Raw genomic sequence first — 13,650 nt, 5'->3', positions numbered from 1 at the left:
GTCCGTGACACCACTTTACTTGCACATGCGCAGTCCCCGCTGAGTAACAGCAGTAGAGTAATGATGGCGTCCTCAGCGGCTCGTTGCTCCACACGTTGGATAACAGTTGCTGTGTCCTCCGGTCACCGTCGTGCTTGTTGTGCTCTGGCCCCTTCTTCCAATGGAGGCTCAAGAAGTCTGTCGACTTTTGGAACACAGAAAATCTGGCCGGAAAGCAATGCAATGCGTGGGGGCACGGGGAATGCGTTGACATTGAGAGGGCTGTCAGGTGGGTGCACAGAGACGGCCTAACTAGCACGCTAGGCTAGCTTGATGCTAGCGTTTCTCGTTTACATGCACCTTTTTGGGCACAACTGACAGTCTGCAAAAAAAAATGACACCACGGTAACATTCCTAACGATACAACTGAAAGACAGACTAACCTTATCTCATGGATGATGATATGCCATGGAAGAGGGATGTAATCCCATCGCTAGCTAGCTAGTAGTTAGCTTGTACGCATTCAAATTGCTGGGGTTGTTTGGTACTGTAGCTAGCCTGCAGCTCCATAGCCATTGCATGGAAAGTCAGGTCACAGCACTGATGATATTGAACGGACTGTCAGGAATAGCTACTGAACTGTACAGTCAAACACTGCGTTGAAATAGCTGTATCTGCATGATCCCTGATTAGCTAGCTATATATGCCAACTGGTGTTTGCTAGAAACGTATTGGCCCAAGAGTTGATCATCATCAGACGGCTTACTTTATGTATTTCATTGAGTCCTCAGATATATCGATAGAGCCCTGCTTAGTGTTATAGTTGAATTGTTAGTGTACAGGCTTGTAGCTACCTTAAAGTAGATAACTACAGAAGGGCAACAATAATAAACCACAGTGATGTTGCCAGGTGTAATCTACTCACATGCCCTTTCTTGGTAGTTCCAGGTGTTAAATCTCCCCATGTCATCTGCACACTGTCCTTCCACACAAGTGCACCAGCCTCCAACAAACAGGACTTCTACGCGGTGTTGGAGGTACCACGCACTGCCACCCAGAAAGAGATCAAGAAAGCGTATTACCAGGTGTGTGTGTGATTACATTCTGTCTAGAGTTGACTTGCTGTATTGATCCTTAGCCGTCACCACTCACCACAGTTGTTGAAAGACTTTTGTTGTTGTCCCTCTTCAGATGGCTAAGAAGTATCACCCTGACACCAACAAGGAAGACCCTAAGGCCAAGGAGAAATTTGCTCAGCTGGCTGAAGCTTATGAGGTTTGGCTGACCTTCTTCAAAATGGGCTTCCCCTTTTAAGAAACTAAAATTAGATTAAAGGGATAGCAATATTTCTGTGACTTGTGTAGCTGATGTGGAATCACTAGTTAGTTACTTTCCTAACAGGTTTATTGGTAATGTTTTATGTCACTCTTGAAGAAAGTGTCTGTTAATCAAGTAAATGAAACATCAGAACCACTTGACTTTATGAAGGAACTGCCTGGTCTTATTGGAGGACTGTGCATCTTACTTCCTGCTTTGTCCTCCCCCAGGTGCTGAGTGACGAGGTGAAGAGGAAGCAGTATGACACGTACGGGGTGGCAGGGTTCGACGCCAGCCAGGCGGGCGGTGGTGGACACCAGCAGTACTGGAGTGGACAGGCCAACAGCGTGGACCCAGAGGAACTGTTCCGCAAGATCTTTGGGGAGTTCTCCGGAAGCCGTGGCTTCGGCGACTTCAATGCCGTATTTGATCAGCCCCAGGAGGTATGTAGTTGCCATACTGCTTTTAGAACCAAGGGGTTACGACTAGCCTAATCCCAGATCTGTTTGTGCTGTCTGTGCATGACAACCACCATATGAGTTGGCTATTCAGCACAAAAAGAAGTTATGACTGCTCATTCAAGTCAATGTTTAGTGAGGTCATATTGAGTGAGCTCATGCCAGGAAGTAAAAGCAGGAAGCAATTACTTTTTTAGGAGTATAAACTTTTTGTTAACCTCTCTTGGGTATGTGGGACGTGACCGTCCCACCTGCGGGACACACTATTAAACAGCCAGTGAAATAGCAGGGCGCCAAATTCAAAACGACAAAAATCTCATAATTCAAATTTCTCAAACATAGAACTATTATATCCCATTTTAAAGATAAGATTCTCGTTAATCAATATAAGATTCTCGTTAATCAACCACATTATCCGATTTCAAAAAGGCTTTACGGAGAAAGCATAACATTAGATTATGTTAGCACATCACCTTGACAAGAAAAACCACACAGCCATTTTCCAAGCAAGGAGAGGCGTCACAAAAACCAGAAATACAGCTAAAATTAAGCACTAACCTTTGATGATCTTCATCAGATGGCACTCATAGGACTTAATGTTACACAATACATGTATGTTTTGCTCGATAAAGTTCATATTTATATCCAAAAACCCCATTTTACATTGGCCCGTAATGTTCAGAAATGTTTTTTCTTCAAAAACCTCCGGTGAATGAGCACATCAATTTATAGAAATACTCATAAACGTTGATAAAATATTAAACTGTTGTTCAAAGAATAATAGATAAACATCTCCTTAACCTCTCTTGGGCAGGTGGGACGCTACCGTCCCACCCACGGTTCACACTATTCAACAGCCATTGAAAAATCAGCGCGCCAAATTCAAAACAACAAAATGTCATCATTCAAAGTTCTCAAACATACGACTATTTTACACCATTTTAAAGGTACACTTCTCCTTAATGTAACCACATTGTCCGATTTCAAAAAGGCTTTACGGCGAAAGCATAAAGTTAGATTATGTTAGGACAGGTACAACACAAGAAAAACCACACAGCCATTTTCCAAGCAGGAGAGGGGTCACAAATACCAGAAATTCAGCTAAAATTAAGCACGAACCTTTGACGATCTTCATCAGATGACACTCCTAGGACTCAATGTTAGACAATACATGTATGTTTTGTTCGATAAAGTTCATATTTATATCCAAAAACAGCATTTTACATTGGCGCGTGATGTTCAGAAAATATTTTGCCTCCAACTGCCGGTGAATCAGCACAACAATTTACAAAAATACTCATCATAAACGTTGATAAAATATTAAACTGTTATTCAATGAATTATAGATGAACATCTCCTTTATGCAACCGCTGTGACAGATTTCAAAAAAGCTTCACGGGAAAGCACACTTTGCAATAATCTGAGTACTGCGCTCAGAAAAATACACCAGATACCCGCCATTTTGGAGTCATCTAAAATCATAAATAGCATTATAAATATTCACTTACCTTTGATCTTCATCAGAAGGCACTTCCAGGAATCCCAGGTCCACAATAAATGTTGTTTTGTTCGATAAAGTCCATAATTTGTCCAAATACCTCCTTGTTGTTTGCGCGTTCAGTAAGCTACTCCAAATGTAGGAAGCGCGCCCAAACTGTCACGACGAAAAGTCCAAAAAAAGTTATATTTACGTTCGTTGAAACATGTCAAACGTTGTATAGCATCAATCTTTAGGGCCTTTTTAACATAAAACTTCAATAATATTCCAACCGGACGATTCCAATGTCTTGAAAAACGTTTTGGAACACAGCTACCTCATCACATGAATGCGCGCCAATGAACTCATGTCATTTTCTGAGTCACCAACTTCCCGGCCTTCTTGTTCGCTCTCTGATCACTGCAAAAGCCTGAAACTAGGTTCTAAAGACTGTTGACATCTAGTGGAAGCCTTAGGAAGTGCAAAATGAACCCTAAGTCACTGTGTTAGATAGGCAATGACTTGAAAAGACTACAAGCACCAGATTTCCCACTTCCTGGTTGGATTTTTCTCTGGTTTTTGCCTGCTATATGAGTTCTGTTATACTCACAGACATCATTCAAACAGTTGTAGAAATTTCTGAGTGTTTTCTATCCAAATATACTAATAATATGCATATTCTAGTTCCTGGGCCCGAGTAGTTCACTGTAAAAGCCTGAAACAACGTTCTAAAGACTGTTGACATCTAGTGGAAGCTTTAGGAAGTGCAAAATGAACCCTAAGTCACTGAATACTGTAAAGGCAATCACTTGAAAAAACTACACGCCTCAGATTTCCCACTTCCTAGTTGGATTTTTCTCAGGTTTTTGCCTGCCATATGAGTTCTGTTATACTCAGACATCATTCAAACAGTTTTAGAAACTTCAGAGTGTTTTCTATCCAAATCTACTAATAATATGCATATCCTACCTTCTGGGCCCGAGTAGCAAGGAGTTTAATTTGGGTACGCTTTTCATCCAGAATCCCGAATGCTGCCCCCTACCCTAGAGAAGTTAAAGACATCCAATATGAATCTCTTGTCCCTCCTTTCCTTCCAGTTTATCATGGAGCTGACCTTCACCCAAGCTGCCAAGGGGGTCAACAAAGAGATGGCGTTCAGCACTGAGGCCAGCTGCCAGCGATGTGATGGCAAAGGGAGCGAGCCTGGCACCAAGGTTGTGCACTGCCACTACTGCAACGGCTCTGGCATGGTAGGTGACATGATGTGTGGCGTGACGTGTTCATGTCTCACGTGCTTGTCTCACGTGCTTGTGTGTTTTGCCCTGTACAGGAGACGGTGAACACGGGCCCCTTTGTGATGCGGTCGACATGCCGTCGGTGTAATGGGAAAGGCACTGTGATCTCCACCCCATGTAACTCCTGTCACGGGACCGGACAGACCAGACAGAAAAAGACAGTAATGGTGCCTGTCCCAGCAGGTGAGACACCCCCACACACTGACTGTCACTCACTCCTATACCTACCCAGTCTTATCTGCAGGTGAGACACCCCCACACACTGACTGTCACTCACTCCTATACCTACCCAGTCTTATCTGGAATCTTTCAAAACAATACTTGATCTAAACATAGTATGCATTTTCTAATGCACACACAGAGAGACCCAGGACAGCCTTCTCATCCTGAATCTCTTCCTTTTCTCATTAAGATCACTGATCATTTTTTTTAATTCAACCTTTATTTAACTAGGCATGTCAGTTAAGAACAAATTCTTATTTACAATGACGGCCTACCGGGGAACAGTGGGTTAACAAATCAAATCAAAGTTTATTTGTCACTTGCGCCGAATACAACAGGTGTAGTAGACCTTACAGTGAAATGCTTACTTACAGGCTCTAACCAACAATGCAAAAAAGGTATTAGGTGAACAATGGGTAAGTAAAGAAATAAAAACAACAGTGAAAAATATAGCGAGACAGTAGCGAAGCTGTCAGATGGACAGATTTTTACCTTGTCAGCTTGGGGATTCGATCCAGCGAACGTTCGGTTACTGGCCCAACGCTCTAACCACTAGGCTACCTGCCATCCCATAATGCTCTTATAAACTGTTTTAAACGTTTATAAAACTCTATAATGCTGGATGAAGCAGTTCCTATGTTTGAAACGTCTATAAAACATGAGTGGGTTTAATTAATGTGAGTGGGTTTAATGTGAGTGGGTTTAATTAATGTGAGTGGGTTTAATGTGAGCGGGTCAGAGATGTAATCTGAGGGCTACTGATCTCGTCTTTGAGCGTCCCAGACGTCCTGATATTTTCAAACCTGTTTGATTTTATCGGCACAAAATCTGCAATGTTCTTCTAGTGTGAGATGTACAACGACAAGTTTTGAGAACGGTGATCAGCAACAGCCAATGAGAGGTCTCCGGAGAAGAAGCCAGGGAGATGATGGCGTCACCCAGAATGTGTACTCCAGCAGGAGCGATAACTACTACTATGTGTTTGTACTTGCCTTTAACCAAATCCAAAGTGTCAAATCGTTAGGTATTTCAACTAGGTGTGAATGTCTGACTGAAAACGTTTGAGGCTGATTTGTTCTAGCTACGTTAACAATCTAATTGCATCATTGTTTTCATGAGACAGCATGTCTGTATGGAGAATCCTTACGACCAAGTGAAGAATCGTGTAGTGTGTGTGACCCTGTACTGAGCCACGTCGTGTAGTGTGTGACCCTGTACTGAGCCACGTCGTGTAGTGTGTGTGACCCTATACTGAGCCACGTCGTGTAGTGTGTGACCCTGTACTGAGCCACGTCGTGTAGTGTGACCCTGTACTGAGCCACGTCGTGTAGTGTGACCCTGTACTGAGCCACGTCGTGTAGTGTGACCCTGTACTGAGCCACGTCGTGTAGTGAGTGTGACCCTGTACTGTGCCACGTCGTGTAGTGAGTGTGACCCTGTAATGAGCCACGTCGTGTAGTGAGTGTGACCCTGTACTGAGCCACGTCGTGTAGTGAGTGTGACCCTGTACTGAGCCACGTCGTGTAGTGAGTGTGACCCTGTACTGAGCCACGTCGTGTAGTGAGTGTGACCCTGTACTGAGCCACGTCGTGTAGTGAGTGTGACCCTGTACTGAGCCACGTCGTGTAGTGAGTGTGACCCTGTACTGAGCCACGTCGTGTAGTGAGTGTGACCCTGTACTGAGCCACGTCGTGTAGTGAGTGTGACCCTGTACTGAGCCACGTCGTGTAGTGAGTGTGACCCTGTACTGAGCCACGTCGTGTAGTGTGACCCTGTACTGAGCCACGTCGTGTAGTGAGTGTGACCCTGTACTGAGCCACGTCGTGTAGTGAGTGTGACCCTGTACTGAGCACCACTACGTTGTCAAGACACAAAACTACAGGGGAGACAGTCGTTTAATGTGAGAGGCTCAGCGATGTTAGGATTTTGAAAGTTGTGTAGTGCACCCAGGTTAACTGGCTGTGTTGTCTCTTTGCAGGTGTTGAGGACGGTCAGACGGTCAGGATGCCTGTGGGGAAGAAGGAGGTGTTCATCACGTTCCGGGTCCAGAAGAGCCCAGTGTTCAGACGGGACGGAGCAGACATCCACTCTGACGTGCTGATCTCTGTGGCTCAGGCTGTACTGGGGGGCACGGCCCGGGCACAGGGCCTCTACGAGACAGTCAACCTCTCGGTGAGGCACACGGACAGACCAACCTTTCTGTGACACCTACAAACATAAGAGTGATGGATCGATGGCCAGTAACTAACTGTGATTGGTGGATCCTCTTGTAGATCCCTGCTGGGATCCAGACAGACCAGAGGATCCTCCTCTCTGGGAAGGGCATCGCACGGATCAGTGGCTGTGGTTACGGAGATCACTACGTCCATGTCAAAGTCCGAGTCCCCAAGTAAGCTACTCACAATACACCTTCAGATACCATCTCTGTAGTAAGTTACTGCACAATACACCTTCAGATACCATCTCTGTAGTAAGTTACTGCACAATACACCTTCAGATACCATCTCTGTAGTAAGCTACTGCACAATACACCTTCAGATACCATCTCTGTAGTAAGTTACTGCACAATACACCTTCAGATACCATCTCTGTAGTAAGCTACTCACAATACACCTTCAGATACCATCTCTGTAGTAAGTTACTGCACAATACACCTTCAGATACCATCTCTGTAGTAAGTTACTGCACAATACACCTTCAGATACCATCTCTGTAGTAAGCTACTGCACAATACACCTTCAGATACCATCTCTGTAGTAAGCTACTGCACAATACACCTTCAGATACCATCTCTGTAGTAAGTTACTGCACAATACACCTTCAGATACCATCTCTGTAGTAAGCTACTGCACAATACACCATCTCTGTAGTAAGTTACTGCACAATGCACCTTCATATACCATCTCTGTAGTAAGCTACTCACAATACACCTTCAGATACCATCTCTGTAGTAAGCTACTCACAATACACCTTCAGATACCATCTCTGTAGTAAGCTACTCACAATGCACCTTCAGATACCATCTCTGTAGTAAGCTACTGCACAATACACCTTCAGATACCATCTCTGTAGTAAGCTACTCACAATACACCTTCAGATACCATCTCTGTAGTAAGTTACTGCACAATACACCTTCAGATACCATCTCTGTAGTAAGCTACTGCACAATACACCTTCAGATACCATCTCTGTAGTAAGCTACTCACAATACACCTTCAGATACCATCTCTGTAGTAAGCTACTCACAATACACCTTCAGATACCATCTCTGTAGTAAGTTACTGCACAATACACCATCTCTGTAGTAAGTTACTGCACAATACACCATCTCTGTAGTAAGTTACTGCACAATACACCTTCAGATACCATCTCTGTAGTAAGCTACTGCACAATACACCTTCAGATATCATCTCTGTAGTAAGCTACTGCACAATACACCTTCAGATACCATCTCTGTAGTAAGCTACTGCACAATACACCTTCAGATATCATCTCTGTAGTAAGTTACTGCACAATACACCTTCAGATACCATCTCTGTAGTAAGCTACTCACAATACACCTTCAGATACCATCTCTGTAGTAAGCTACTCACAATACACCTTCAGATACCATCTCTGTAGTAAGTTACTGCACAATACACCTTCAGATACCATCTCTGTAGTAAGCTACTGCACAATACACCTTCAGATACCATCTCTGTAGTAAGTTACTGCACAATACACCTTCAGATACCATCTCTGTAGTAAGCTACTCACAATACACCATCTCTGTAGTAAGTTACTGCACAATGCACCTTCATATACCATCTCTGTAGTAAGCTACTGCACAATACACCATCTCTGTAGTAAGTTACTGCACAATACACCATCTCTGTAGTAAGCTACTGCACAATACACCATCTCTGTAGTAAGTTACTGCACAATGCACCTTCATATACCATCTCTGTAGTAAGCTACTCACAATACACCATCTCTGTAGTAAGCTACTGCACAATACACCATCTCTGTAGTAAGTTACTGCACAATGCACCTTCATATACCATCTCTGTAGTAAGCTACTCACAATACACCTTCAGATACCATCTCTGTAGTAAGCTACTGCACAATGCACCATCTCTGTAGTAAGCTACTGCACAATGCACCTTCATATACCATCTCTGTAGTAAGCTACTCACAATACACCTTCAGATACCATCTCTGTAGTAAGCTACTCACAATACACCTTCAGATACCATCTCTGTAGTAAGCTACTGCACAATACACCTTCAGATACCATCTCTGTAGTAAGTTACTGCACAATACACCTTCAGATACCATCTCTGTAGTAAGCTACTGCACAATACACCTTCAGATACCATCTCTGTAGTAAGCTACACACAATACACCTTCACATACCATCTCTGTAGTAAGTTACTCACAATACACCTTCGCATACCATGTCTGTAGTAAGTTACTGCACAATACACCTTCAGATACCATCTCTGTAGTAAGTTACTCACAATACACCTTCACATACCATGTCTGTAGTAAGTTACTGCACAATACACCTTCAAATACCATCTCTGTAGTAAGCTACTCACAATACACCTTCAGATACCATCTCTGTAGTAAGTTACTGCACAATACACCATCTCTGTAGTAAGTTACTGCACAATGCACCTTCATATACCATCTCTGTAGTAAGCTACTGCACAATGCACCTTCATATACCATCTCTGTAGTAAGCTACTCACAATACACCTTCAGATACCATCTCTGTAGTAAGCTACTGCACAATACACCTTCAGATACCATCTCTGTAGTAAGCTACTCACAATACACCTTCAGATACCATCTCTGTAGTAAGCTACTGCACAATACACCTTCAGATACCATCTCTGTAGTAAGCTACTGCACAATACACCTTCAGATACCATCTCTGTAGTAAGCTACTGCACAATACACCTTCAGATACCATCTCTGTAGTAAGCTACTGCACAATACACCTTCAGATACCATCTCTGTAGTAAGCTACACACAATACACCTTCAGATACCATCTCTGTAGTAAGTTACTGCACAATACACCTTCAGATACCATCTCTGTAGTAAGTTACTCACAATACACCTTCACATACCATGTCTGTAGTAAGTTACTGCACAATACACCTTCAGATTCCATCTCTGTAGTAAGTTACTGTCTCCGTGTGTGTGTGTGTGTGTGTGTGTGTGTGTGTGTGGGGGCAGGATCCTGACAGACAGACAGAAAGCTCTGCTCATGAGCTACGCAGAGGATGAGACTGAAGTGGAGGGGACAGTCAATGGTGTCACAAGCACCACTGCAGGTAGTGGCACACACTGTTTCTGCGCTAGGTTCCTACACACTGACTGCACACTTACCTGCTCCCCTTCATATGGTTTACAATTAGTTGAGGTCCCAGCTCTGCTCATGAAAGCTGATAATGTATTTATTAGTAAAATCTTGGCTCACGCAGTACATTTTTCTGACCAGGTGGGGGCAGCAGTGGTAAGCAGTCTGAGGCAGGGCAGGACAGGCAAGAGGATGTAGGAGAGAGCAAGCAGGGCCAGGGCTTCTTCACCAAGTTAAAACAATTGTTTAGCTCCACCTGACAGTCACAAACCAGGTAGGACACACTAGTCATGATGTCTCCTTTGCCACTTGTGCACATGCATATGTGGGATAAACTGTTTATGGAACACACTGGTTTGTGGCACACTGTCAGTCAGCTGGGTTGTGGCTGTCATCTGTATAAAGTTGCATGCATACATGCATACATGCACTATACATGCATACAAAAGTATGTGGACTTCAAAGTTGATTTGGCTATTTCAGACACACCCGTTGCTGACAGGTGTATGAAATCGAGCACACAGCCATGCAATCTTCATAGACAAACATTGGCAGTAGACTGGCCTTACTGAAGAGCTCAGGGACTTTCAACGTGGCACCGTCATAGGATGCCACATTTCCAACAAGTCAGCTCGTAAAATTTCTGCCCTGCTAGAGCTGCCCCGGCCAACTGTAAGTGCTGTTATTGTGAAGTGAAAACGTCTAGGAGCAACAACGGCTCAGCCGCGATGTGCTAGGCCACACAAGCTCGTCTGTCCTCGGTTGCAACACTCACTACCGAGTTCCAAACTGCCTCTAGGAGCAACGTCAGCACAAGAACTGTTCATCGGGAGCTTCATGAAAAGGGTTTCCATGGCCGGGCAGACGCACACAAGCCTAAGATCACTATGCGCAATGCCAAGGGTCGGCTGGAGTGGTGTAAAGCTCGCCGCCATTGAAATCTGGAGCAGTGGAAACGCGTTCTCTGGAGTGATGAATCACACTTCACCATCTGGCAGTCCAATGGACGAATCTGGATTTGGTGGATTCCAGGAGAACGCTCCCTACCCGAATGCATAGTGCCAACTGTAAAGTCTGGTGGAGGAGGAATTATGGTCTGGGGCTGTTTTTGATGGTTCAGGCTCGACCCCTAAGTCTCTGTGAAGGGAAATGTTAACGCTACAGCATACAATGACATTCTAGACCATTCTGTGCTTCCAACTTTGTGGCAACAGTTTGGTTAAGGCCCTTTCCTGTTTCAGCATGACAATGCCCCGTGCACAAAGCAAGGTCCATACAGAAATGGTTTGTTGAGATCGGTGTGAAAGAACTTGATTGGCCTGCATAGACCCCTGACCTCAACTCCATTGAACACCTTTGAGATGAATTGGAAAGCTGACTGTGAGCCTGGCCTAATCGCCCAACATCATCAGTACCTGACTTCACTAATGCTCTTATGGCTGAAAGGAAGCAAGTCCCCACAGAAATATTCCAATATCTAATGGAATGCCTTCCCAGACTAGTGGAGGCTGTTATAGCAGCAAAGGGTAGACCAACTCCATATTAATGCCCATGATTTTGGAATGAGATATTTTGACAAGCAGGAGTCCATGTACTTTTGGTCATGTAGTGTACATGCATACACATGATTGTTTAACCATAGGAATATAATTACTAGAAAAGACATCCCAAGTCAAATCAATGTTTTTTGCTGTCACTTTCAATGGGTGGAGGGACAGTTTGTCATATGCTGGTTTTGAAAACACATGCAGTAATTGTTTCTTTTTTTCTACTGAAAGGTAAAAGGTCCACTGGGAACTGAGGCGAGTGTCCGAGGGTAGAGAGAGGATGCCCTAAGAAGACAGCCACAAGGAGAGACCAGATATGGGGACAGGGTGGGGGGAGTGTTGGAGGGATGATGTCTACTGTATCCTACTCTGGCACTGGACAACACTGGTTACCCCAGATCTACCTTCACAGATCTTTCATCCTTGATCAGTTCCCTAGCAGTGGAAGACAACGGACTGAAACAGACTCAAACAGAATGTGGTCCTAACTCATTCCTGCTGCCTAAAACCCAAATCCAAGAGAAAATACGCTCTGGAAGTACCAGGAATTGACTGCCCCTTAGGCTTGTTGTTTTTTGGATGATGTTCAATGTGCAAAACTGTTGCACAATGGTCTTCAAGCGCAAACATATCTTAAAAGGCATCGAGCAGAAGTAATTTCATCCACAAATGCAATTATACATCTTAAATGACCGCATGTTCAAAAGATTAGGGTACGTGATCCGGAAGTAAAGCAAACGGGGCAGCAACTTTAACAGGGTATTCCATAGATTTTCCAAATGTTCCTGTCCATTAGATTCCTAACCGTGTGATAGCAGCGCAATCAGTCACTCACTCATAAAGTATGGTCTGTCTGCTGTCTTTGAGGAATGCACTGTTGCCAGTGATGTCCAAAACCATGGATATACAAAACATTAGGGACACCTCCATAATATTGAGTTGCACCCCCTTTTTCCTTCAGAACATCCTAAATTCATCAGGGAATGGACTCTGCAATGTGTCATGCATTCCACAGGGATGCTGGCCCATGTTGACTCCAATGCTTCCCACGGTTGTGTCAAGTTGGCTGGATGTCCTTTGGGTGGTGGACCATTCTCGTTACACACAGGAAACTGTTGTGTGGAAAAACCCAGCAGCGTTGCAGTTCTTGACACTCTCAAACTGGTGCACCTGGTACCTACTATCATACCCTGTTCAAAGGCACTTCAATCTTTTGTCTTGCCCATTCACCCTCTGAATGGTACACATACACAATCCATGTCTCAATTGTCTCAAGGCTTAAAAATCCTTCTCTAACCCATCTACTCCCCTTCATCTACACTGATTTAAGTGTCATTAATAAGGGATCATAGCTTTCACCTGGTCAGTCTGTCTTGGAAAGAACCGTTATTCCAAATGTTTTGTACACTTAGTGTATAAGAATACTAAAGCATAGAAAATCTATTTTATTTAAAAGCCCACTGCTGCAATAAGGAACTTTGTTTTAGTTGAGATCCTCCTGATTTTGTAAAATGTGTTGTACGTTTGTTCTGTAAAGTTAACTCTGCTTCGTCTGTGATCTCTATGCTTCCTATCTAGCTAGCCACTGCAACGAGTTGTACCAACCTAATAACAGCATTAGTACTGTCAAACAGTTAAGGTGAGAAAGAGGAAGTTGTCTTGTTGATATACTTTTTCTGTTACATAAAAAAAAGTGTAATGTGTGTGGAGATGGATTTGGGTCTGAGAACCCAGTCATCCAGGACGGACATGACTGAACCAGTTGGATCAGATGTGGCTGGCCCTCTGCTCTGCCCTCCTAGTCTGCTCCTAGTCTGCTCCCTCTCTCCATGATTCTGAGAATTCAAAGCAGCACTTTCATGTACCTCCATTCTGCCTCGTTATATTTGTAAATACACAGCTGTTGATATTGCAACTGTACCAATGTGTCATGTTAGAGAAATAAATAAAATCTATATGAATTGTTAATATCTTATTGCTGCCAGATGTGAACACAGAATAGAAAT

At 43.7% G+C, this 13,650-nt stretch overlaps 1 protein-coding gene across 3 annotated transcripts; it reads left to right on the top strand.

Annotated features, from left to right (window-relative positions):
* The first annotated feature begins 17 nt into the window (after positions 1-17).
* Positions 18-13,612, top strand: dnaja3a (DnaJ heat shock protein family (Hsp40) member A3a). 3 transcript variants are annotated; one of them, XM_014202738.2, is made up of 11 exons: positions 18-268; positions 922-1,064; positions 1,171-1,254; positions 1,527-1,739; positions 4,329-4,481; positions 4,562-4,709; positions 6,727-6,920; positions 7,022-7,137; positions 9,974-10,071; positions 10,239-10,371; positions 11,876-13,612. In XM_014202738.2, exons 1-10 carry the CDS (start codon positions 61-63, stop codon positions 10,355-10,357), a joined length of 1,476 nt encoding a protein of 491 aa, XP_014058213.2. In that variant the 5' UTR covers positions 18-60; the 3' UTR covers positions 10,358-10,371; positions 11,876-13,612. The 3 variants fall into 3 exon arrangements, with proteins under 3 accessions (XP_014058213.2, XP_014058215.2, XP_014058214.2); XM_014202739.2 differs by having other exon boundaries at positions 30-268; positions 928-1,064; XM_014202740.2 differs by lacking the exon at positions 10,239-10,371.
* The last annotated feature ends 38 nt before the right edge of the window (positions 13,613-13,650 follow it).

The sequence above is a fragment of the Salmo salar genome, chromosome ssa06 (genome assembly GCF_905237065.1).
Source record: "Salmo salar chromosome ssa06, Ssal_v3.1, whole genome shotgun sequence".
NCBI lineage: Eukaryota > Metazoa > Chordata > Actinopteri > Salmoniformes > Salmonidae > Salmo > Salmo salar.
Note: the sequence above shows the minus strand (reverse complement) of the source record. Positions and strands in the feature narration are given on the sequence as shown.

Excerpts from the sequence above, each read along its gene's own strand:
- dnaja3a (XM_014202738.2), top strand. The coding sequence starts at position 61 with ATGATGGCGTCCTCAGCGGCTCGTTGCTCCACACGTTGGATAACAGTT. Across the intron at positions 1,740-4,328 it reads TATTTGATCAGCCCCAGGAG|TTTATCATGGAGCTGACCTT; the intron begins GTATGTAGTTGC and ends CTTTCCTTCCAG. Across the intron at positions 6,921-7,021 it reads ACGAGACAGTCAACCTCTCG|ATCCCTGCTGGGATCCAGAC; the intron begins GTGAGGCACACG and ends ATCCTCTTGTAG.